This window comes from Dermacentor albipictus, chromosome 4 (assembly GCF_038994185.2).
Source record: "Dermacentor albipictus isolate Rhodes 1998 colony chromosome 4, USDA_Dalb.pri_finalv2, whole genome shotgun sequence".
Lineage (NCBI taxonomy): Eukaryota > Metazoa > Arthropoda > Arachnida > Ixodida > Ixodidae > Dermacentor > Dermacentor albipictus.
Genome location: NC_091824.1, coordinates 78007813 through 78032460, shown reverse-complemented (window position 1 = coordinate 78032460; position 24648 = coordinate 78007813). Strand labels below are relative to the sequence as shown.

The 24648-nt window shown below is 46.3% G+C and overlaps 1 protein-coding gene across 1 annotated transcript; it reads left to right on the top strand.

The window, feature by feature from the left end:
- The first annotated feature begins 181 nt into the window (after positions 1 to 181).
- LOC135916457 (HIG1 domain family member 1A, mitochondrial-like) lies at positions 182 to 14801 on the top strand. Its single transcript, XM_070537168.1, has 4 exons — positions 182 to 338; positions 721 to 753; positions 4662 to 4788; positions 13288 to 14801. Exons 1-4 carry the CDS (start codon positions 336 to 338, stop codon positions 13491 to 13493), a joined length of 369 nt encoding a protein of 122 aa, XP_070393269.1. The 5' UTR covers positions 182 to 335; the 3' UTR covers positions 13494 to 14801.
- Positions 14802 to 24648: the final 9847 nt, after the last annotated feature.

Genomic DNA, 24648 nt, shown 5'->3' with positions numbered 1-24648 from the left:
ATTTCACAGGCACAACTAAATTGTAAAATACGAATCACACGCACAATTAAAAATTTTAATTAAAGCTGCGGCAATTGTTTTGACAGAATACTTGCTGTTGCGATTGTTTCAATTATTTCAAGCGTTGTCCTGTGACGTTAGACTGACGTTGCATGTGACGCCTTGGGCTGGTGCTGACGGGCAAGCCCACTCTTGCCCCATCGTCGCGCAACGGGGCTGTTGAAGGCCTTGTCGGCCTGAATTACCGCTCAGTTGTCTAGCCGGTAAGTGCTTGAGCTTGTAGTGCTTCGAAACTTCCGTGCCTTGGTGACCACAAGAACCACAGCTTCGCGCAGATGGTATGAATTAGCTTTATTCATGCTTCGCCGACCTTAATTGCACCTTGAAACCGTGCTCGAAGAATGAATGGGGCAACAATCGCGGTCGTACCGGCATTTGTACGCATTCACGGCAGTAAATGTAAAAGCCAGAGCTGTTATTACCTGAGTTGCTTGCTAGTATTGTAGTTATATATAGGTGTTCGTGATTGTATAGGTCTTCGACCTTGGCGGTTGCGATAGAATTGTCGACCATTGCAGTAACGTATGATGCAACCAAGGAGATTGGAAAGCATCCGTATTGAATGAATGATTCGGTGTTCGCGCCCTCTGAGCTTCTATGAAATACTTGGTACTTGACCAAAGCAGATAAATTATTGTTTGCGCATCACGTCCTTTGCAGCTGCTCCTTTATTCACCGAAGGATCTAGAGCCGGCAAGTATCCTAACGGTCCTGCTCGCCGCTCGTGCAGCAAACCGATAAGCGCCGCATGAAACGGATTTGCATTTGCTCTGTTCGTGTCAACATTTTGCTTATCGTACCGTTTTCTGTAGTTTAAACCACGTAGCGCTTTATGTTTATGATTTATGCATATGTCGTTGCTTTTATTTGTTTCGTTTAAAGCGTGCAATGTGTCCAGCATAAGATAACTTTGATTATCGTTCATTCATTTTAACATGTCACTTGGCGTATTTGTGATCTACTCAACAAGATTTACCCGGCAGTAAATACTGCATGCCTTACCAGCCTAAGCACCTAAAGAAAACAGACCCTAATACCCAATGAAAACGGAAAATAAAAAATATGTCATTAAGCAGTTCACTTGACCTCTGCTCTCCTAGACATTAATGTATTGGCTTTATATGGGCGTTGCTTCCGAAGTATCGGGCCGCTATCCGTTTCACAAGTGCTAGAAATCTAAGTTGTAGAAATATATCCTTCATTATGTGGACATCATTGGCATGTTTTGAGAGCAAGAGCGGCTGCAAAACTTGATAATTTAATTCTTACAGGAATAATATTTTCTTTCTTGAGCGACAGCTCTGGGAGCATGAAAAAAAATAACCACATACTTGTTGCTGCTCCTGCTACAGCCAGACAAGCAAAGATGTTTGATCATGTCACAGTTTTTTTTTTTTTTTTCAGATGTCACTCTAGCTTGTCTGCTCATTGTGGTGTGGCAAACTTTATATAACATCTAAGAAGCAAAAGTTCTTTGCGTCAGCAAACTCCTTTTGTTGTAAGCGAGTTGGACAAAGTTTACAACAATAGAAATTATGAAGAGCCAAAAACTCAGTCGCTGTTGCCATGGTTTACTCTTTCAACAATTTGTTTTAATGGCTTGTTGGTGGCGTAGTGGCTTCAGCGTTGCACTGCTAAGCACGGGGTCGTGGGATCAGATCCTCACCGCCTCAGCAAAATGCAAAAATGCCTGTGTATCGTGCATTGGCTGCACGTTAAGTGACCCCAGGTGGTCAGAATTCATCCGGAGTCCCCATTACATTGCGCCACATAATTGGATGATGGTTTTGGCACTTAAAACCCATAACATTAATTTTTTTAGTGGTTTGTTGCTGTGACCTTTGGTTGTGATTACCCTGTTGCTATGGTGACCTTGTGCCTAGCTTAGCATGAAAGGCTGTTAACAGGGCCATAGATGGGACGTCTAGCTTCTTTTTGTCATGCATTTTCTTAGATTAACTGTTGCAGGTGGTATACTTTGTATGTTCTTTTAGCTCACTGTATTATGATCACATTATTCACAAGATGGATACGCTTGTCTGCTTCTGCTAAAATCACTTGGGGTCTCATTACCTTGGAGTTGCCTTGTGGTACCCCTTTCAGGATTACTTTCACCATGAGATTACTGCCTTTTTTTTTTCAGTAATGGAAATGTTAGATTAAAGAGGGTATGCTTACACTAGAACTCTGTAGTATTAATGCTTTCGCTTCAGGTATGTTACGAGTTTTGAAGAAACATTGGTACAGTCTTTGTGCACATACTTGACACAACTACAGTGGTTATGTAGTACATGGATCTCATTTTGAGGCACAGCTCAGAGGTGGATGGATATCAAGAGCTGAAAAAGCCTATGACTACTGCTGTAGTAAGGGTTCTTTATCTGCACAATTTTTATAAGGTTGACTTGTAGGTGTGGGTGATGCATAATAGCTCTTGCAACAGGAGTCATTCGATAGATATGCGACACCTTGCCCGAGACAGTTACTTGATGATACCATATTATGCGCATGCCAGTTACCCGCCTTCATTGGTATGCTTTCTTTTTCATGCCGAGTAGGTAGAATTGCGCTACTTCTGTCATAGCTTCCTGTATATTTACAATGCCTGTCCAGTCGCTCCGTAATGCGTGGGAACCAGCAATCCACTAAGGAAATTCCAGATTTCCAGACATCTCATATGTGTTGTTGCTAGAGCACAGACAAAATTTGCCAGGTTTTGCCGCCACTCCATGCTGAATTTCGTTCCTTCTTGTCATATGCAATGAAAGCAAGCTGTGCTGACCTTGACTGTGCTCCATAAACTGTGACTAACTATTGGAAAAGTGGTGCCTTGTAGGCAACCGTAGTTTGGCATCACTGGGCAGATATCGCAAAAATACAGGAGGCTGCGTTTGAGGCTGCTAAGGAGCAGACGTCGGGTACTCAAATCGGAAGGTCATTTACAGACCGCTTTTATAATGAGAAGGCGTGTGCAATGATGGCTCTTTAAAGACCTTGGTAAAATGTCAGCGCTGCACATATATGAGATCCTTGCTAACATACACCTAGCTTTAAAGAAACGAAATGAATACTTTCTGCATAAAAGAAACCATCCTTATGTTATTAGTGGTCACATGGAGAAGCTGCCAAATAATTTGCAATTATTGACCCTTTGTGCAAGCATTTTACTGCCACTGTTGCAATATTATATTTCAGAGTTTGTTTGAAGGACAGCAGTTTGTCATTTGCAGCATTCCATCCTCTGTGCACCCCAAAAAAGGCTTTGAAATTGTTAAAATGCCACTGTGGCATGTTACCTGGCATTTAACTAGTGCCAGTTTGAGCAGTCTGACCTTAAACCATACATACATCACAAGCTCAAGAAGCACTGGCAAAAACAATGGGATTCCGAGGTATCCAATAAACTGCACTCGATCAAACCCAAGTTAGGGCATTGGATATCAGATAAAACAACACAATACAAGGAAGTGCTTCTTTGTTGATTAAGAATAGGTCACACCTTTGGCACCCACTCTCATCTACTGACTGGAAGTGACCCTCCCTCATGTACAAGGTGTGGTGGCAGCCTTACAGTTCTCCACGTCCTCATCCAGCACAGGGAAATAGAAAATCAGCATAAAAAATACTTCTATTCTGCGTATCAGTGTATACCACTTCACCCAGCATTCTTTTTTAGTAATGAACTGCTTTTTAACCTAGAAACGGTTTTTAGTTTTTTAGATGAAGTTAATATGTTAGAAATCATTTGGCTGCGTCGTGCGTAACACAGCCTCGCCTTTGAGGCTATAGCTACACGCACGTAACTCTTTACAGCATGTGCCTCTGAGCTCTTGTTTTACTTCAAGAGCCCTGTGAAGGCAGAAGTGCTTGTATGCATCCTTTTATTTATATCACCTTTTCAAAACAAAACTTTTAGGCCCTCTTATCATGAGTTATTGTCATTATTTTGATATTTGTACATTTTACGCACTTTACAGCGACCCATTTTTAGGCCTCCTTACAGCCACACAACATCTACCTTTCCAGCTCAGTTTGACCATTTCATCACTTACACAATTCATTACCATATGTCATGGCGCTCTTTGGCCATTAAAAGCCATACATCATCATTCTGGTATCACTGTGGTCATGACTAACAAATGAGTTGGGCCTCTCATTTGCCCTTGTGCTTTTTTTTTTTTGCTCACTTCCAAGTTATGGCTGATTTAGCAAAACAGTGTCATTACACTGCTGGGCCTGCTAGCTGTGATCATAAGCAAATACCTAATTTCCTAGTTGTCATAAAGCAAGGCTCACAGACGTTAACGCTGCCATTGGTTTTTTACTCGCTGCTCACCTTGCTTCATTTTTATTATCTGCTGTTGTATTGGTAATTTACTTTGTTTTTCTTTTCTAACCTGCCGCGGCAGCTGAAGGCATTGTCATTGTGATGCTGGGTACGACATCGTGGGTTCGACTGCTTGTGTATCGTGCATTGAGTGCACATTAATGAACCCTAGCTTGTCAAGATTAATCCGGATAGTGCTACAGTGTGCCTCATAATTTGTGGTTGCAGCACGGAAAACCCCAGAACTTGATTTAACTTTTCTCTTATGTTCCAGGCATTCATGACTGACAATGACAAAAAGATGGCGTCACAGCTTTCGGCGGTCGATGTGCCATACAAAGAAGAAACAGCGACCCAGAAATTCAAGCGAAAGGCCAGGGAGTCCCCCTTTATGATCATCGGTAGGTCTATGATTTCTTTAAAAAAATGCCATTTCAATTTGTGGAACCACCATCAGAGTGATTATGCCTTATGTCGTGTAATTCTGTGGCACTGTAATACTAACGTCAACAAAACAGCAATGGGTTTCTCGTTTGATGCTATGACCTGATTTTTAACATGAACAGCTGAAAAGGGACTCGTGACGCTTACAGCTGAAAGGATGTTCCACATCCGCTGCCAAGGTTTGTGAGTGGTGGCGCTGGCTAACATTCCCAGGGTTAGTTCTAGTAGTAACAGATAAATGCCCCAGAAAGTGGATGGGAAGGCAGCGCCACGGTAGCTCAATTGGTGGAGCATCACATGCGTAATGCGAAGACGGGGGATTGTTCCCCACCTGGGAGCAAGTTGTTTTTATGCGTTGCATATTGCAATCACTCAGTTCAGCCCTTGGGCGCGGCCGGGCAGCCACCATTGAGGGTATGAGCCATTGTTCATTGCTGCGCGTCTCATATGTGGGCCTATTCTCTTTTAAGTTTGCAATCTTTGTTATTAAGTTGCTTCTATTTTTATGCGTTGCATATTGCAATTACTCAGTTCAGCCCTTGGCCGCAGCCGGGCAGCCACCATTGACCTTTAGCGCAACCACGTGACGTGACATCACGACAGCCGGAGGAAAAGCTGGGCCCCAACTCGCGCAATATGCAATGCATTCTTGGCTTAACCAAGCTAAGCCTGGCCATTTTTTTCATCCACCTTCGGTTCCATTAATTTATAATTTCTTTATTTCAATTAGTAAGTACAAGTAATTTTCCTTGTGTTGTCCTTGGTGCCTTTGTTTGTTGGCTTATTATATGATTAATAAAGTCGGGCCTCTTGGTTAACTCTCTTTCTTCTCTTTCATTAAAAAGGAAGGTGAGAATATGTGTATACTGTTGCTTTGTTCCAACTGCAAGTTTCCAACAATATAGCCTTTTGGTTTGCATCATTTAAAAACTACGGACATGGCAGTTGTGACGTCTTTCCTTTTAAGTGAAAATTCAGACCCTCTAAACTCGCCAAAAAATTACTTATAATGTCAAGGAATGCCCCAAATAATTTATTATACTACTTTGTTACTATGAACCATTTTTTTACTTTGGTACCCCCTTGCAAATTATCTCTGCTAATGAAAAGGTCCTACCATTGCCTAAAGGCAACATTGTCTGTATTGTCATTGTGGAGGAGGCCATGTCTGTGTCTTCACTGTGTTCGGTGCCCGAGGAACACTCGTGCCGCTGTTTTTCCATAAAACCTTCCAGAATGCATATACTGTAGTGCGTCCTTGGGGCACTCTGAACTCCTATGGTTTGTTTTTTATACAAAAAAAATGATTTTATAACAATGTCAAGACACGTATAGTGCGAGACGTGGTGCTCATGCAGAAGCATTGTCAAACAAAACCTAACGCCTTTTGTTGTTTCTGGGCAATAAACCCAAAATGCATGGTTAGAGGCACAGGTTGCGACTGTATCCAATCTTCTTTTGGCACAGAATGACCTTACTCATTACTTGCATCTTTTAGTAGAGTAAGAAATAATCAACAGCTACCTGGGCAAATTGGTGCTAGAAAGACATGTCGATAGTGCTTTCAGAAAGATTTGTGTGCTAAACTTCTTTTTGTCCTCTGTTCCTCCTATAATCCACCAAATCATGCTAGCTGCCTTTTATATGGTGTCGGCCAAATACATTAGTTATAAGTGTAAATGTGGATGATTGGTGGCTCTATAAACAGTAAGGAACAATTAAAATAAAGAAAATTGATCACAACGAATTTTATTAGCAAAATCATGTCCCTAACATGAAAAGGGTGACACCTTACCTATTGGGATGCATAGGGCTCCATAGAAATTGCATGAGGACACCTGTAGTAGGGGTGGGCCAGCTTGAAATTTGGCGTTTGGCCAACTTTAGATTTGGCGATGGGCCAACTTAAATTTGGAAAACAAAATCAAAAGCTAAATAACAGCAGAGCCAAAAAGTGCCTATACATTTGAAGACATGGTCTGAATTTCTGTATAATTTTTTGATAAACGCTTCATAATGTACTGTGTTATGACAGTAGCTTGCTAACAGTAGGAATACTAGGATGTGAACAATGTTTTATAGTTACTATAATAATGGCTGTTCATTATTCGAAAGCTATTTGAAAGCTATTCAATTTGATTTGTTTCTGGCAATGTTCAATTCGTATTCATTTCAATCTCAAAAACCACTATTTGCACACCCCTACAGTTTAGACACTACAACAGAACAAGAGCCACAGCAAACACAAAACCGCTTTTATGTTTATGACAATGCAACACAACATAAAAAAAGAAGAATTTGCAAACGAGCTGTCAGGCATTATAGGAAGCAAACCTGGTCTATTTATTGTTGTCTAGTGGAGAAGGAAAAAAAAAAGCAAAAGTCTGGACGTTTGACCCTTTTGATTGGGTCATGTCAGGACCGTCCTAAATTTAGGATGGTTGGCAACCCTAGGGCTGACTGTTGCTAAGGTAAAGTTCCAGACTTCCACATTGCTTTTCTCATTTTTAAGCTCTCATTGGCAAGCCTTGGCATGATATTTACGCATGCCAAGGGACTGGTTTTCAAGGGCCTTCCTTTTTGAAGCACAACGAAAAGCTTACCATGAACTCAATGGATCTAAGTTTGTTTCACTTGTAAGGCTGCTTGAAGCAGATAAATGACAGAAGTATTAGCCCGACAATAAGACTGAGCAAATAAAGAGTAAAGTGGTTGTCATACCAGAGCTGTCTGTGTTATGAAGGTGAAGGCAATACACAGGGCTAACGTCTAAACCGGAATATTAGCCGTATGAGGATATAAGAGGAACTCTTAACTGAAAGTAAAAAATGAGAAAAAGGGAAAACTACAAAATCACCAAAACAAATTTATTTTCACAACAGCACTGTCACCAGTAGCGAGCATGCTACAATGCTCTTACACAAATTGCAGAAGTGCGTCTTCAAGCTATAGGTGCACAGCATGACAACCAAGAAATTACATGTTAAGTCGGGTGCATGCCGACAGTTCTTTTTTTTTTTTCTTTTTTGCCTTTTTGTGTCCGCTATGCCAGCATTCTTTTATAGAAAGGCCAAGCTGGCGCTGAGCAACCATGTTGCCATTGGCTTCTGCAGAGTCTAAAACTTTCACCTTGAACGCTGCCTAAAACTGCCTCCGTGTGCCAACCAGACAAAAAAAAATCGTATACAAGGTCTATTGCAAGAGCACACACCAAAAGACACGGCGACCAGGAATAAGAAAAATATCAGAAATTGCATTCAGATATGGATACACTTTGGCTATGCATTTGCCAATATGTGTACCGTAGGTTGTTGGACAAGGACTTGCATTTTGCTAGAGACCGCTATACAGTTGAACCCGCATATTTCGAATTATTGGCCATATCAAACACACAGATGACCCCCTTGAAAATACTATGTAAAAGTATAGGACAATTGCGTAGTATATCGAATTTCATTTTCGTCGGACATTTGATATATCGAACACCGCGCTGCGCCCCTGGAAGGTGCGCTTTTCCCAAAGACATTCGTGTCCGGTCCTCAGGGGAAAACATTTCTGCAGGGTCAGTCAGCAGGCTCCTCCTCTGTGCATGCGCGGCCTTTCCCCCGTTCGCAGAGACGCGGAGCCTTTCCCCCGTTCTTGCGCCCCACCGGCGCGAGCTCTCTCACTCCTCCTCTACCGCCGGCGTGTGCATTGGGCAAGGGCATTGGAGCTCAGCGAAGAGAGTGCGTGGCATGGAGACACAGCAACGTTTCCAAGCCACGCTTCCTGGGAAAAGAGAGAGCGAGTGAGCGGTCGGCACGGTCGCTCGTGGGCCAGGGGAGACAAGAGATCCAGAGAGGGCTCAAAAAACGAACACAGCACCTTCGACGGCATATTCTGCCGATCTTTTTCTCCACTCTCTTCTTTCTTTTCCCTTTGTCGTTCCTTCGCAGCCCCGTTGACTGCCGCTCGAACAGGCTTCGCTTGGACTGCTCCATCTGCGCATCGCGCGTTTTGTTGTGCGTACCTCTGTTTCAACATGCCGTGTGTAGCGTGTGTGATTGTGGTCATCTGGTGAGCTATGGCAAACGCGGACATAAAAAAAGAGGAAGAATCTGGACTTTGCAAAAAAGCTTGAAGTAATCCGGCGTGTCAACAAGGGAGAAAAGAAGTCCTCCGTGGCAGACGCATTCAGCATTCCGCAGAGTACTTAGGTACGTTGTTAAAAAACAAGCAGGACATCAAGCTTAAAGCTGGTGAGGAAAGTCGCTCGGGAGCGTGTCGTGTGCGCCCTGCTGCTTTTGACAAAGTGGAGAAGGCACTCTATACGTGGTTTCGTGAAATCCGAGCGAAAAATGTTCCCGTGGATGGCCCGATGTTCATCGAAAAGCCCAAATGGTTTGCTACGGCTCTTGGCGAAGAGAACTTTTGTGGTGGTACTGGATGGCTGCAACGGTTTAAAAACCGCCACGGCATTGTAGGAAAGGCCATTTCAGGCGAAAGTGGGGCTGTCAGCAGCCAGGAGATGCAGCAGTGGCTTTCTGAGGAGTGGCCGAAGATCACTGAGAAGTTTTCCGTGCAGAAATCTTCAATGCAGACGAAACTGGTCTCTTTTGGCAAATGTTGCCGAATAAGACACTCGCTCTTCGTGGAACCTCATGCCACGGCGGTAAAATGAGCAAAGTGCGTGTGTCGGTGCTGCTTGCAGCCAGCATGGACAGCTCGTGCAAGCTGCGGCCATTCGTGATCGGGAAGAGCAAGTCACCGCCCTGCTTCAAGAACTGTGAACAGCTTCCCGTCCACTACGGCTGTAATAGGAAGGCCTGGATGACACGTAAACTTTTTGTTGAATGGCTGCAGGCTTGGGACGCTGAGTTGGGCAAGTCGGGCCGTCGAGTTTGCCTTCTGGTAGACAACTGTTTGGCCCATCAAACGACTTGCAAGCTGCAGCGCATCGAATGGAAGTTTCTCCCGCCGAACACCACAGCGAGACTGCAGCCCCTGATCATAAAGGCATTCAAGGTAGGCTATCGGAAGCGACTTATTCAATGGCTCCTCATAAACCTTCGCATGGGGACCGATCTCAAGATTGACCTGCTCGGCGTGATCCAGATGATTACCGGAGCTTGGGGCAACGTGAAGCAGGCCACAGTAGCCAACTGTCTTGAAGTGGCCGGAGATGAATGTCCGGAAGCTTTAGATGACGATGAGTGCCTAGAGGACGCGTTCCACGACTTGTCCAATTTTCCTGGCGCCATCCCGTCCGAAGTTACTGTTGATGACTTCGTTAACGCTGACAGCAAAGTTCAAGCGGTAGCCGACCTCGCTGATGAGGATTTTGCGGCCGGAATAGCGTTCAAGACGGCGATTCCAGCGACGACGAGGGCAACTGTGTTTTCGATGAAACGCGTCTGTGCACAGCCACTGAACTGGCGTCAGCGTTCAGCCTGATTTGGTGCTGTTGCGGCAAAATGGAAGGCACTGGGCTCTCGCACCTGGACAGTCTCAAGAAGATTGAGACTAGTGTTTTATACTTCATTTCCCAGAGTAAAAAGCAGCCAAAAATTAGTTATTTTTTTTTCGTGAAATAAAGCGCTTTCATATTGTGTGCACATGCTATGTGATTCGCGGCTGTTCCAATCTGTAAGCCACAATTTTTTATGATCGCGATTGCTTTTTTGGCCTATATCTTTATATCGAATTTTCGCTATATCGAACTATTTTCCTATCCCCGTCGAATTCGATATGTCCTGGTTCGACTGTATAAGACGAGGTGTGAATTTAGCCTGCTTTTTCACGAAAATATCTCGGCTTTTATTACACTTTCGGCAGTTGTCAAGGGAACAAGGTTGAGAGAGAAAGGAACTTTAATGACCGAAAGGTGGAGAGGTCGCTCTGAGTTAAGTGCCTCGTGCCTGCATGCTGTGGATGAAATTTGGGGGAGCAACAGATAGGTTGTGAAGACGAAGGAAACTGGTATCATGAAGTTGATGAGAGCAGCACAGTATGTACAGTCGCCGACCGTTTATTCGGACCTCACGGGGACTGCAGAAATGTCCGAATAAACAGGTGTCTGAAAAAGCAGATAAAGAAAAAAAAATGAAATCCGTTATTTCCACGCACTTATTCAGGCTCGGCAGTAGGCTTGAAGAAATCATGAATGCGCCGTTGCACACTGTTCTGTTTACGCGCAATCAGATAAGCCTGAACCTCGGAGAGGGTCATACGGTCACGATAGGCGGCTGAAAGCACAGTCACTGCTTGTACATGCACCGCATGCGACGGCAGCGTAGCACATGGTGCGTCATCTTCCGACTCGGAGTCATCGTTCGGTGTTGCAGCAGAAACCTGACAAATGATCTCGCCGTCGTCGAGTTCTGCGCATGTCAGTACAGCAGTGTCAGCAATGAGACGGTGTCCGGAATCGCAGTGCAACCACTGCGCAGGTCTCGCGAACCATTTTCGGCATCAGTAGGGAGCACATCGGAAGGCGACAAATACTAGGGCTCCCGGCACCCTCTTGCCGGCATTCCCCAGCGCATTCTGCGTCGGCACTGTCAGCGCCATTAGACACTTGACGGGATGTTTCCGCATGCTACATTGGATCACCGGAACTTCCACACAGCACACAAAGCAAACACCACCGTGCCGACACCATTCGCACAAACGAAAAACATGGCCTACTCGCAGCGTCGTGCGCAAAGAAACAAATCAGCTGCTGGATTGTCTTGACATGGCTTACTAAGCTGAGACCCAAACTGCTGTAGCCACTCTGTTGAACCAGGTAGAAGCAACGATGATGAGCGGGATAGATTAGAGATTGTGGGGTTTTACGTGCCAAAACCACTTTCTGATTATGAGGCACGCCGTAGTGGGGGACTCCGGAAATTTCGACCACCTGGGGTTCTTTAACGTGCACCTAAATCTAAGTACACGGGTGTTTTTGCATTTCGCCCCCATCGAAATGCGGCCGCCGTGGCCGGGATTCGATCCCGCGACCTCGTGCTCAGCAGCCTAACACCATAGCCACTGAGCAACCACGGCGGGTGATGATGAGCGGGACTTTGCAGTAGCGCCACTTCATGGGGCAGCAAGGAAGCTCCATTCAAAACAAAAATGGCGTTCAGCAAGTCGAACCATGCACTGGTCAGAGTCGGTGCATGATGCTCTCGATCGAGTTGGCTCAAGGAGTGTCCAAAAAAATCAGACGAGAAGTTGAAAGATATCCGAATTTTCAACAGTTGTTATACATTATGGTCTATGGGGAGAATGGCGGTGCCGCAAAGTAGACCGAATAATCGAGCATGTCGGAATTTTTGGAGTCCGAAAAATCAGTCGGCGACTGTATATTGTTTCTGTGCAATGAGTGTGTGCGCACTTTACATTATGTGCATCTCAGCGGGCAGGGGCCAAGGCTACTGCTGCGCAGCCAGGAGGCCACCTATAGTGTGCATTATTTTTGCAGCTGTCTGCACCATTGGTGTATTTAAACCAGACAGTAGAAACTTCATGACCTCGATAATTTGCCGTAGCATGGCCTTGATGGTTGAGCCCAATAGAGATATCTCAGCATATTGTTGTTCAATCTGACAGAAAAAATGTTAATGTGAAGGGGACAGAAAACAGGCTGATGATGAAGATGTAAATATCTTGGAAAATATCTACAGAGATTCCACAGCTACCTTAATTCTACACAAGTAGGAAGATACCTATAAAGAAAGGGGACAGACAAGGAGACACAATCTCTTCAGTGCTATTCACGACGTGCTTGGAAGAAGTATTCAAGCTATTAAACTGGAAAGGCTTAGGAGTAAGGACCTCAGCAACCTTTGATTTGCCGATGACATTGTTCTATTCAGCAACACTTCAGACGAGTTACAAGAAATGATTGAGGATCTTAACAGAGAGAGTGTAAGAGTGGGGTTGAAGATCAATGCAGAAGACAAGTGATGAATAACCGGGCAAGGGAACAAGAGTTCAGGATCACCAGTCAGCCTCTAGAGTCTGTGGAGGAGTACATTTACCTAGGTCAAATAATTGCAGGGAACCCTGATCATGAGAAGGAAATTCATAGGAATGCGCCTGGTCCCGTGCATGGCCGTGTCATGCTGCGACTTATCAGCACTGGACCTTAACTTCTGCTTCAAGGATCTATCACTCAATTCCACATGCTACATGTGCTTCAGAAATGTGTAGCAGTGAGTGCACACTGTAGCAGGTTTGGGTGCTGCATATAAACTGCACAATTGAGGCCACAGTCACCACAACAGTGAGAAAGGAGGCGTAGGAAAGGAATGCAAAACTGCATAGGGTTAAGCGGATTGAGGGTAAGATATCTTTTGAACACTTGTAGCTCAAGAAAATTTTGTGCGAGAGCTTTCTGTGGCACTCCCTGTGTCTAAGTGTTTCTCTTGGGTTTACCTACAATCGTTTCAGGTGTCCTTTTTGCTTGACCACAAATCTTTGGCTTCCAGGTCTGTCTGGTTGCGTCTTTGTCTGCACATACGGGGCCTTCCTGTTCCGGAGGCGCAAGAAGCTCGACCCCTCCCTCTTCTTGATGCAGCTCCGTGTGTCTGCGCAGGGAACTGTGATCGGGTGCTTGATGCTTGGCGTCACCTACAATCTCTTCCAGAGATTTATGAATCGAAACAGCAGCGACAGGGACGACAAAGGCTCATGATGCCTCATTGTTGTTTAGCTGTTAGCCATCATTATTTAAATTAATAGTACTGGCTATAAAAATTACATGTTTTTATGCATCTTGGGCATGCAGCTGTGCCCGTCAATTAGGATATTTTTTTGCTTTTTCCAGGTCACTGCTATCTGGAAGTGTTGTACCCATATCTCTGTTAACCTTGCTGCCGGTGTTGCCTTTATGCAAGGAGAAAAATAAATACAGTCTATATTAACATTGTCTTAAACTGTGCAAGTATTGCCTCTTCTGTGCTGTTAGGAGGCATTTTTGTGATCTGACCTTTTTTTTTTCGCATCTATGTGCTAAACACTGCTTGTCATGCACTAATGTATATATTCCTTATACTTAGGCACTAAAAAATTCTTGTCTCTAATATTGCCAGAAGATCTACTGGTATAAAAATTTATGAATTTGCAATCAGCAGTTGCCAGCTTTCATTTTTCTTGTGATCTGGTGACATAAACAAAGCAGTAAAGTTTACTTAGTTGTAATACTTACCCTTCCCAAAGTATTTGGAAATGGGACTGTTATATAAGGGTGTCATACTGAAAAATTTGCTCTGCATGCTCTTCTCTGTGACTGACAGAAATATTGGAGTTGAGCTGAGTGAAGCTTGCGCTCTCATGTGATCTATTTGAAGCAAATGCTGGAAGTGAATCGCAGCTTGCTGCTTTTATGTGATCAGCTGCGTTATACTTCAAAGTTCCATACAGCAAAAGCAAGGCTGTATGGAGTAACTGCAATTTTTGAAGAGTGCACTGTTTCATCAGTACATAACACCTGCAAAGAATGATACGCTGCGCACTCCCTTGTGCAGTGAAAGATGTCTTAGTAACTCTGCCGTCTCTCTCTCTATTATTTTACATTTTGTTAATGTATTCATTTGATCCTTCATTTTTGCAGCGACACAGCATGTTTGGTGTGTTGCAGATGTGCAGAACTACTAGTATGCTTAAAGCAGTTAATGTTTAGCCAAGCGGCATGCTTGGTCAAATATGTTTTAACTTAGGACTGCTTTGAAACAAACAAAAAGGGTGTATTTACGAGCTTAGAGTTTTTCGTGTTGATGCCATGTATTGCTCCCAAACTGTGTTCAAAGGTGATTGAGATACTAAATATAGCAAGTTGTTGCACAGCTTATGTTATTTTTTCGTGTATTTACAATATTGTGTACTTCACTGCGCATATAAATTGCGAGGAGATGACAAATTACATTTTGATCAGCTGAAAATCTATGAAGCATGTATTGAAGAATATTTTAAATATTGTTGGCAAATAAAAGTTTCACACTTTTGTGATTCTTTCATAACCTTTGAGTAGCTGGAATAGCGATTGCAGACAGACACAGATTGCCATGCATTTCATTTCTTAGCCAATATATGTGACGAGTTTATCGTATTAATGTGCGAATAATGCGCCCTAAATAGGAAAAAGAGATGGCGCTACCGGTTCCAACTTCATACCATGCCTTCCGAGTGCAGCCCGATGCCTGAAACTCTACAAAATGGGAATAAACGTGTGCTAACTATGGACACAGTCAGACTAAAGTGTGGCGTGGTACACCTGTAAAAGAATTCTCCGACATTGCAGTATCAGCGTACCCTGCAGTACCATTGAGGCGGGAGTGGGGGGGTTAAAAGTAGCACACACAAGTGTCCTTGCATACCCAAAGCACCATACCGTGCTTGTTTTGTACTCGTTTTGCCTTCCTTAGTGTACACTTCTGCATTCTTTTGTACGCTAGGCAGTTTGCTTCCCCCTAACTCTGGTTACACAATGTCTAGAACTGTTTACTAAGGTGTAACACAAGTTCTATTCTTTTGCAGACATTGCCTTTTAGCAAATAAATAGTTGTCTGTCATATATATGAATGAATATTTTTACAGATTAGGCTACACTCAGCTTTGAAAAAGGTCTTTAACTCTGATGTGAACAGGATGACCACGAGTGAGCTAGGAACGATAGAGTGCTCTCGTGCACTTTTGATGTCGCCGCACTGTCGTGGTTCTTAATGAAACCTTCACGCCAGATATTAACTGGAGGAGGTAGCTAATCAGGGCTCATACGTATGCATAACCACAGTGGACTGTGCATGCAGCCATAATAAACCAACAATGTCTCCTGTTCAAACATATTTTCTTATGTTGTGAAAGTACAGGAATTAAAACAATGTTTCACTGCAAATTTGGTTCTGAGCATGTAAACCATAACATAATATTCTTAACTGACTAGTTTCATTGAAATGTGAACCACCAAGGCCCTTTGAACGCAACATTATAGTTACTGCTGTCCTTTTTTTCTTCTATATGCATAAGCATTTCTATGCCTATCCAACGAGGAAACCCATCTGTTGCGCAAGTTGAAGCACTATAAGAACATTGACATATAGAACAAAATAAATACGAAGGGAAAAAGATTGGTGGTGGTGAGCTCTGAAGCTATGACTCCTCGCTGAGAAGCAGAGTGTCTTACCCACTGGGTTAAACACCTATGCTTGCTGAAGGTAAATATATCTGTACCGTATGAATGTGTTGTACCAGCGGTGCAAAACTAATGTCATAGGCGAACAGTTTCTATGGATGCATTGTTGAAAGATTTGGTGATGCTGGAATAAAAGTCATGTTTAAGACTACATGTAGAGCTGACTTGGAGCATTGTACACATCAGAAAAATTTCAACTTTGCGAGAAAGTAATGCCAAACAAGCCACATCCCTGATGTGTTTCGGTAGTCGTGGCATGCACATTCCGTTGGAACGTTGCTTGGCTGTCCGAAATGCCACTGATCTCTGAGGGCTCATGCGCTTCGTGTCGCACAACACTGACCGATAAGCAGTCAATGAGTTGAGTGGTTATATGGGCCTCATCACGGTTGAGAAGGGTTCGACGCGCATAGATAAGGTGCTAAAGAGTGATTAAGGCTTATAATCGCAGCAATCTTCAGGGATTTTGAATATTCCGGAAATACTCGGGGAAAACTCGAGGAATTTGTGCTATCCGAAAAAATTTAGCTGTAATTTATTGAAAGGGACTGAAAGACGCGGTAATGCTGGCTCGAGTAAGAGGAATCGCTACGAATTTACTTTCACGCCGTGTAATCGGCTGGAGAATTTCTGGACGCCCGATAATTTGGACGGCGTTGCGGCACCACCACGTACCCCATAGAGTCAATGTATAAGAACGTCTGAAATTTCGAACGCAAGAACCCTTCGCCGTCCGATTTTCCGTACTTCTTGCCGTAACTGCACGTACGAACTGGCATAACCAAACAAAGCCACCACCGTCGCCATCTTTATTACCTCGCTGCCTCTAACGGCGCTCTCGCACGCGGATCCGCTTGCAGCCGTAGCCACTACAGCAGCAGCTCTAGGCGTAGCTGCTTCGATGTTCGCTGTTAAGCTTCTTGTCGTTCGGTGCCCTGTTTTACATTGAAAGAATTCGCCGCTGTCAGCAATGGAACCGACTCCGCCTTTGTGGTCCTCGCGATTAGCCTCGAAGCTGGGAAAGCAGAGCGCGTTGTATTATGCCGGTTCCTGATAGCTTCGCCTTAGTACAGTAATGTTACGTGGTGAAGCATAACAAGTATGGGACGGGGCAATTGCCACGGGACACAGTATGTGTTCTTTAATTATACACTCTGAGAACGGCGCGGTCCCTCAGTCGACGCCAGTAGGCCCTGCAATCTGGCCGCCCGCACCCAAGAGCGCCCAGCAGAGCCTTGAACCACCGCTCGCGCTAGCGCTCACGAGTCACTTTGTCATCCACCTCTTCGACTGCCAGCTCTAATGCCGGAGTACCCATATTGCCCGTCCGGACTACGAAGGCGATGATTGCACTGGCCCACGGCGGCTTCCAGCGACCCCCGGCAGCGGGCGAACCTTGCAGACTACTGCACCGAACGAGGATCGGCGGAGGAGGCAACGTCCGAGTCACCAAGGTCTTACAGGAACCCGAAGGCCCTAAACCTGGCTGGCTTCCCCGACGTACGCTTCACGAAGATACGGCAGATCAGGCGGTGGAGCCTCCGAGTTGTCGAGGTCTTGCAGGAACCAGAAAGTCCTAAACCATTCCCGGAGGCACAGCTGGTCCCGTCTTCCTCCTCGACCTCGTTCTGACGAGTGCACGCAGAAGGTCCCCGGAAGTAGCAGCCACTCGCTCGCTGCCATTCGACCGCACAGAGACCACACGGCACCGCGCCGCACCACGCAGTGAACAGGACGGGAAGATCGCAGACGACAATCATCGTCGCTCAAACGGTGCCACTTCCACCACTGTTAGCAACTGACCTCAAGCGCCCATGAGGTTCTCATCGTAGCCGTCGTTGCACTCCTCTTCGGAATCGTCGTTATCGCCGTCTTCGATGCCGCCGCCCGGCGCCGAGGAACCGCCACCAGAGGCCGAGACTTCGCCCTCCTCGGGCTCAGTTGAGGACGACGCGCCACTATTGTTCTCGGCTTTGCTACCCAATGAGCGGTTTTTCCGAGCCGTTTTAACGCGATAGCGTTAAGGAGCTCGTGTCGCAGAAAAGCCGGTGTCGTCGGCGTCGGGTGTCGGCGTTGACCGTGAGCGATAAATCACGGCAGGCGCTTCATAAATAAAAAGCAACTTCCAAGATTGGCCCGGTGGGAATCGAACCCAGGTCTCCGGAGTGTGAGACGGAGACGCTACCACTCAGCCACGAGTTCGATGCTTCCAAGCGGTGCAAACGCGCCTCTAGTGAATGCGGTGTTGCCTTCGAAACGAGCCGTGGAAAGTTATACTGCGGTGTATATCGGTAATTATGAACATGTAACGTACAGAAGTCACAATTACACGAGTTGCGAAGTGCGTTTCCGCTGCATTTCTTCTGCGCTTTCCGCACACGCAGAGCCATCTTGCGGCAAACACAGAAGACCCCCTCCTCTCAATGTACGGCGCTGCCCCGACAGGAGGAGCGCCGCGCGCGCATTGGGACCGCTGCCAGGCGCGTCGCGGGACTCCCTCTCCCCTGACGACGCTTCGCCGTGCTTCCGGTTTAGATTACTATCTATCTCTCTGGCGGCGTAGATCGTTTCCCCTCCGAGACACCGAGTTCTTTGGTTCGTTTCGTTCGCTCAGGCGCACGTTTCGTCGCCGCGCCGAACGCTGCGTTGCTTGACGCTCACCGCGTGATAGGTGGGCGCTAAGTCCGATGCGGGGCGCATCGTAAGTGATCGCTGTGCCGTAGCGCATTGTCTTATACCCCTTGGCGGGTCGACGGGAACGCTGTCGCGTCCCACTCTTGAAGGCGAAGCTTAAGCGTCCTCCAATTTTTATTCGACAGCTTGGCTTTGCATGCCTTGGTGGCTTCCTTCAACGGTCCAGTCGTCGTCGCTCTCCGTCTCCGAGTCGCTGGACGCGGCTGCGCCACCGGGTTTGGAGCCACACGTGGTCTCCGTGCTTAGACAACTTGTCGCGTTGATGCAGTAACCGCGCCAGCAGGTCCCTTCTCCAACAGTGGCGCCGGGAACTTCAGCAGCGTGTAGGAGGCCGCTCCGATTCCGTGTCCCATGCCAGAACAGGTGCCGGTGACAGAGAGGCCGGCAGAAACGCTCCTCAGCCAACGCCAGAGCTGCAGCCAGGGTGTCTACCAACCGGGATAACCGGGAATTCTCAGGGATTTTGAGTAGTCTGGGAAAACTCAGGGAATTTGTGTTTCTATCGGGGAAAATTAGCGGAAATATTGTTGAAAGGGTCGAAAGTCGTGGTAATGCTGGCTCGAGTAATAGACAGGAATCGTAATGGATCGTCTTTGACGCCCTGTCGTCGGCTGGAGGAGTTGTCAGTGTACAGTCAACGACCGACTCTCCGGATGCCTGATCATTCGGATGGTTTCGCGCCACCACCACGTACCCTATAGAATCACTATCAGAACGTCTGAAATTTCGCACGCAAGAACCCTTCGCCGTCCGATTTTCCGGACTTCTTGCCATGACGGCAGGTCCCAAAAGGCATTAATCAAAGCCACCACCGCTGCCGTTTTGATTACCTCGCCACCTGGAACCGGCGCTCTCGCACGCAGATCCGATGGAAGCCGTAGCCACCACTGAGGCAACGCTAGGCCTAACTGCTTAGACGTTCGCTATTAAGCTTCTTACCATTGGGCGCCGTGTTTTTCATTGAAAGAATTCGCCTCTGTCAGCAATGGCATTGACTCCGCCTCTGTGGTCCTCGCAATTGGCTTCGAAGCTCGGAAAGCACTGTGAGTTGCATAACGCCGGTTCCCGAAAGTCAACTTCGCTTCTGTACAGAAATCTTACTTGGTGAGGCTTACACAAAAGTATTGCGGTGAAGCATAACAAGCGTGGGAAGGGGCAATTGCCACGGGACACAGTATGCACGTGCACCCGGTATCTCCTGTCACAGTAGGAGCACCAATATGCCTAATAAGTGTACCGAGAGGCCTTCAGAGCTTTTTCGAATGTGCCTGTGGCGGTTTGAGCCCTTAAGGGCAGTGAAATGCATGCATTCATTTTTTTCCAACTGGCTGATTTTTCGAACGTTATCGTGGCCCCTAGGGACCAAGAAGATGCTTCGAATAGTCCGTGGGGCCAACGAGTGGTGGCAGGAGGACAAGAACAGAAAGGAGCTACGCATTGAGGAATGAACGGGAAAGGAAGCGTGCTGCGGCCGCTTTGAAGAAGTTTGAGCTCAAAGAACAAAGTTTTGGCTGACGCCGAGATGCAGGTGACCCTCATACAAACCAAAATAAACTCTTTATAGCAGTGAAGCACAATATTGAGGCGTCATACACGGGCTGTGAGTATGTCACGAGGTTGACTTACGAGCTGTTGCGAGAGAATCTCAATTATAACAAAGTTTGGGCCTCATACCACTAAGCTTGCTATCAGTTGATAGAAATAGCTCATATTCGAAAACACTTGCTTCTGTTCGCGTCTCCTTTTTATTCGTATTTCAGAACGTCCGACTTGATTAGCAATTTTTTTTCGAAGACATTTTATTTGTTGTACATTTTTCTAACCCCTCCCTTCTATTCTCTTTTTGAATAAAATAAACACTCCTCCTTAGTATTCAAATCGGATTAAGTCATTTTTATTTAATTTTTTCACATGCTTGCTAGAGAGGGACAGCATCGGGCGACATGGTTACCCGTCTTGACATTGAACATGGTTCTGCGTCGCTCAGGGAAACTTGCAAAGGCACTCAGGGAAAACCATGGAAAACTCAGGAAATTTGGAAATGTCAACTTGGTAGACACCCTGGCAGCTCACACCGCGGAGATAATCTCGCACCAAGCCAGGCAGGCGAAGCTACTGGCCGTGCAAAGGGATCCGCCCGCCTTCTCCACGATCGTGGTCTGTTCTGGAGTGCAGCCGGGGCCCCACGTTGCGGGCGCCAATGTGGGAACGGCGCGGTCCCTCAGTCCACGTCAGCAGGTCCCAGTCCTGGCCGGCCGCGCCCAAGAGCGCCCTGTTGTTGTTGTTGTTGTTGTTGTTGTTGTTGTTGTAGCCTGCCAAGCCTCGGACCACCGCTCGCGCTCACGAGTCACTTTGTCCTCCACTTCTTCGACTGCTGCTTCCGATGCCGGATTTCCCATAGTGCGCGTGCACCCACCATCTCCTGTCACACTACGGGCACTGATATGTCTAACAAGTGTATTGGCAGGCATTCAGAGCTTTTTCGGATGTGCTTGTGGCGACTTGAGCCCTTAAGGGCACTAAAAAACATGCGCTTCATTTTGTAGAGCTGCCCGATTTTTCGGATGTTTTCGTGGCACATAGGGAGCCCTAAAAATTGTACGTTGAATGTACAACTGACCAAGAGGATCCTTCAAATGGTCCATCAGGCGAACGCGCAGCGTAAGTAGGACGAGAACAGAAAGGACCGTCGCATTGAGAATGAACGGGAAAGGAAGTAGGCCACCGCTTCATTGAAGGGATTGAGCTCAAAAAACAGCACTGGCTGACGCCGAGATGCAGCTGTCCCTCATCCAAGCCAAAATAAACTCTTTAAAGCAGTGAGACGCAACACTGAGGTGTTGTGCGCGCGATGAAAGTATGTCAGGACAGTTGAGGTTGACTTTCTAGCTGCCAAGAGAAAATCTCACTTGTGACAAAGTTCGGGCCTCTTACCAAAGAGCTTGCTATCAGTTGATATAAATAGCTCATATTCGAAAATATTTGCTTCTGTATGCATCTCCCTTTTATTCATATTGAGAACGTTCGACTCGATTCGCAATAGGTTTTACCTCCTTTTTTCGAAAGTATTTCATTTGCTGAGCATTTCACTACCCCTCCCCCTTCTGCTTTCTTTTTGAATAAAATAAGCACTAGTCCTTACTATAAAAAACTGGATGAAGTCATTTTTATGATTTTTAACTTGCTTACTACAGAGTGACAGCATCAGGCAACATGGTGTCAGCCCTCCTTGACATAAAACAAAAGTTCTGTGTCACTCAGGGAATTTTGCAAAGCCACCCAGGGAAAGCCTGGAAAAAACTCACGGAATTTCGAAATGTCAACTTGGTAGACACCCTGAATTCTGATAAAGTTGATAAGTATCGATAATAGTTGATAAAGGTCGGATCATGTCAGATGAGTGCTTATAAGGATCGGGTTGATTGCGGTAAAGTTGATAATGATCGATAAGGGTTGATTAGGTTTGGATCTAGTCCGATAAGCTTGATAAGTGTTTATACTGGTTGGATCAAGTTTGATAATATGGATAATGACACCGGGCTGCATGGAGATGAGCAAGTGGCTCAATGCTTGCACATCCATAGACAACTCCAGTGGAGTTTCTGCATGAATTTTTTATCCTAATGACTAAATTGGGCAATATAACCATAATGTAACTAAGCGGGCATATTTTTATGTATATAATATATAGCTTATGCATCTCCAGGGGCTGCCGTCTCTTACATTTTCAGAAGTACTCATGGTTCTAGAGGCAGTGAAAACAACAGAGCATCATTTTTAATGGCACTGAAAACAATATCGACATATTTCTTGCGCGTAACCAACGTCACGGATATTGTGGAAGGTGACTGGGTGAACGACGCAAAGCTTTGACCACAGCTCCAGAGGACACGTATAAGCGCTTTCCGAACTCATTACGACATGTCAAAACGACGCGAGCAGCATATACGATGCTTGTATAAAAGTGTCGCAAGAAATGTATTCCAAGCTGTCCAAGGTTTCCGCTTATCAGTTAAATCAGGATCAGTGTGTTTTGCTCTTCGTTTTGTATTTAGCAAACACTTTGAAACAGCGGCTAATCGTATTTCTGACTCAGTAACGTTCCTCGGTGCTGTCACTACATGATTGTTTATCTTCTGCTTAGTTGCGATAGAGTTGTTCTTGCTGCGCACAACTCTTGGAACGTAGATGTTCTGTACTTTGTAATAGCTTGCAGCAAGGACGTATTATCGCTCGTCACTCGCTTACTCTGTGAACCGTCACGAAATGTTCAGCTTTGAACACTCGAGCGTTGTCGCGTGGTGCTGTCGCCGTCACCCATGCTTCGTCGCATTGATTCAAGTGTGCACCCATTCACTCATTCTTGATGCGTTGGAGAGAGTAACCGTAAGTTTGCATGCAGTGGCGTAGCTAGGTCGTCTGGCACCCGGGGCCCATAGGTCTTCTGTCACACCCCTCCCCAGGTGTAGCCGGCGGAAAGAGGGGTGTCTTTAGACGTATATGACACCCCCCCCCCCCCCCCCACTGGCCCTTTGCACCCGGGGCCCACGGCCCCCCGGCCCCCCCCTGTTGCTACGCCACTGTTTGCATGTAGGTTGGGGCAGGTGCGTGTAGATAGCGTGCGAAAAACTTACTTTGCCGGGAAGCGGCGCTACTCCCTTTGTTATTATGTATAACGACAGGTATACCGCCGTTACGCGGTTGAAGTCCTTTGGAGTTTGCGATACAAAGGCAGCCGGTGAGTGAATTTTCTTGGCCCCGGGGAAAGCAGTGCACCGCCAAGGGCCAGCAACCTGTAGTCCTTATGGAGCAGTGGTCCGTGAACTTGGTCGCACAGATAAATTCCATTTTAGAGCGCAGCTCTCAGGCGTCCGTTCCTGCGTTGCGCGTCGGTGAGCCTGGGCGCCCCTGGTAACCTAGCGAATAAGCGCAGCGAAGGTTGAAAGAGCGTACGCGGAGCGCAGCGGGAGATGAAAGACGACGAAAGCATGAGAATGAATGAATAGAATTTATTGATAGGAAAGACAGAGAGGTCGACCCGAGCTAGTGCGCTCTAGTCTGCTACTCTGCACTAGGGAAGAGGGAAGGGGAGAGAAAGTATTGGGATGGATGATGATGATAAGAGAAGTGGCGAGGGCTTATGTACATGAGACAGTTGCCTCGCTAGAGCCGCTCGTCTAGCTTGGTGTCCTGCAGGAACTTCAACAATACTTTTGTTGCACGCATTGAAATTGCAGTGTCAGGCCACGGGCCGAGGATAGCTTCCTCCGACAGTAGTTGTCTGCCAACGCTGGCTAGGAAACTGTCTAAGCACGAGAAGGAAAGCGGAGTGCCGCACGAGACGTGCTCAACGGCGGCGACCAGACATGCGGCGAGTGCTATGGGAACAAAAGCGCTGGCGCGGGCTTCGGACCCACTGCTAATGCGCTATAGCGCATTAGCAGTGGGTCCGAAGCCCGCTGCTAGAGAATGCGCGTTCCCGTGTTTATGCTTTCTTTCTGAACAACGAGCGACGCATCCGGTGGAAACGCCTCGTCTGCCGCTGCTGCTAAACGAGCTGCCCGGGCAGAGGCTCAGCGCCGCCGCCAAGAGGACGCTGTCGTTCAGAATCAATTTGTCACAATATGTGCGAATTCGAAACACCGAAACAGTTGTACACAATATTCGCATTAAGAAGTATCGTAATCGTCGATGTTTCCTATGTGTATATATATGCCAGTCACTATTGCAGCCAGCTACAGCACACGCCTTCCACCGCTCCACGTTTTGCAGCATGAATAGAGGACGGTGCGTTAGCGAACACTCGGTTGCATTTCCGACAGCTCATCGAACAGAAACAGGGTAGAAGTTGAAATGGTTTCGTTTTCGTCGCTGAGGCAACGTTAGGTGCGCCGCCGAAAGCGCCATCTCGATCCTACGGAGCAAAATGGTCCGCGAAAAGGGTCTAAAGATGTGAAAATTGACT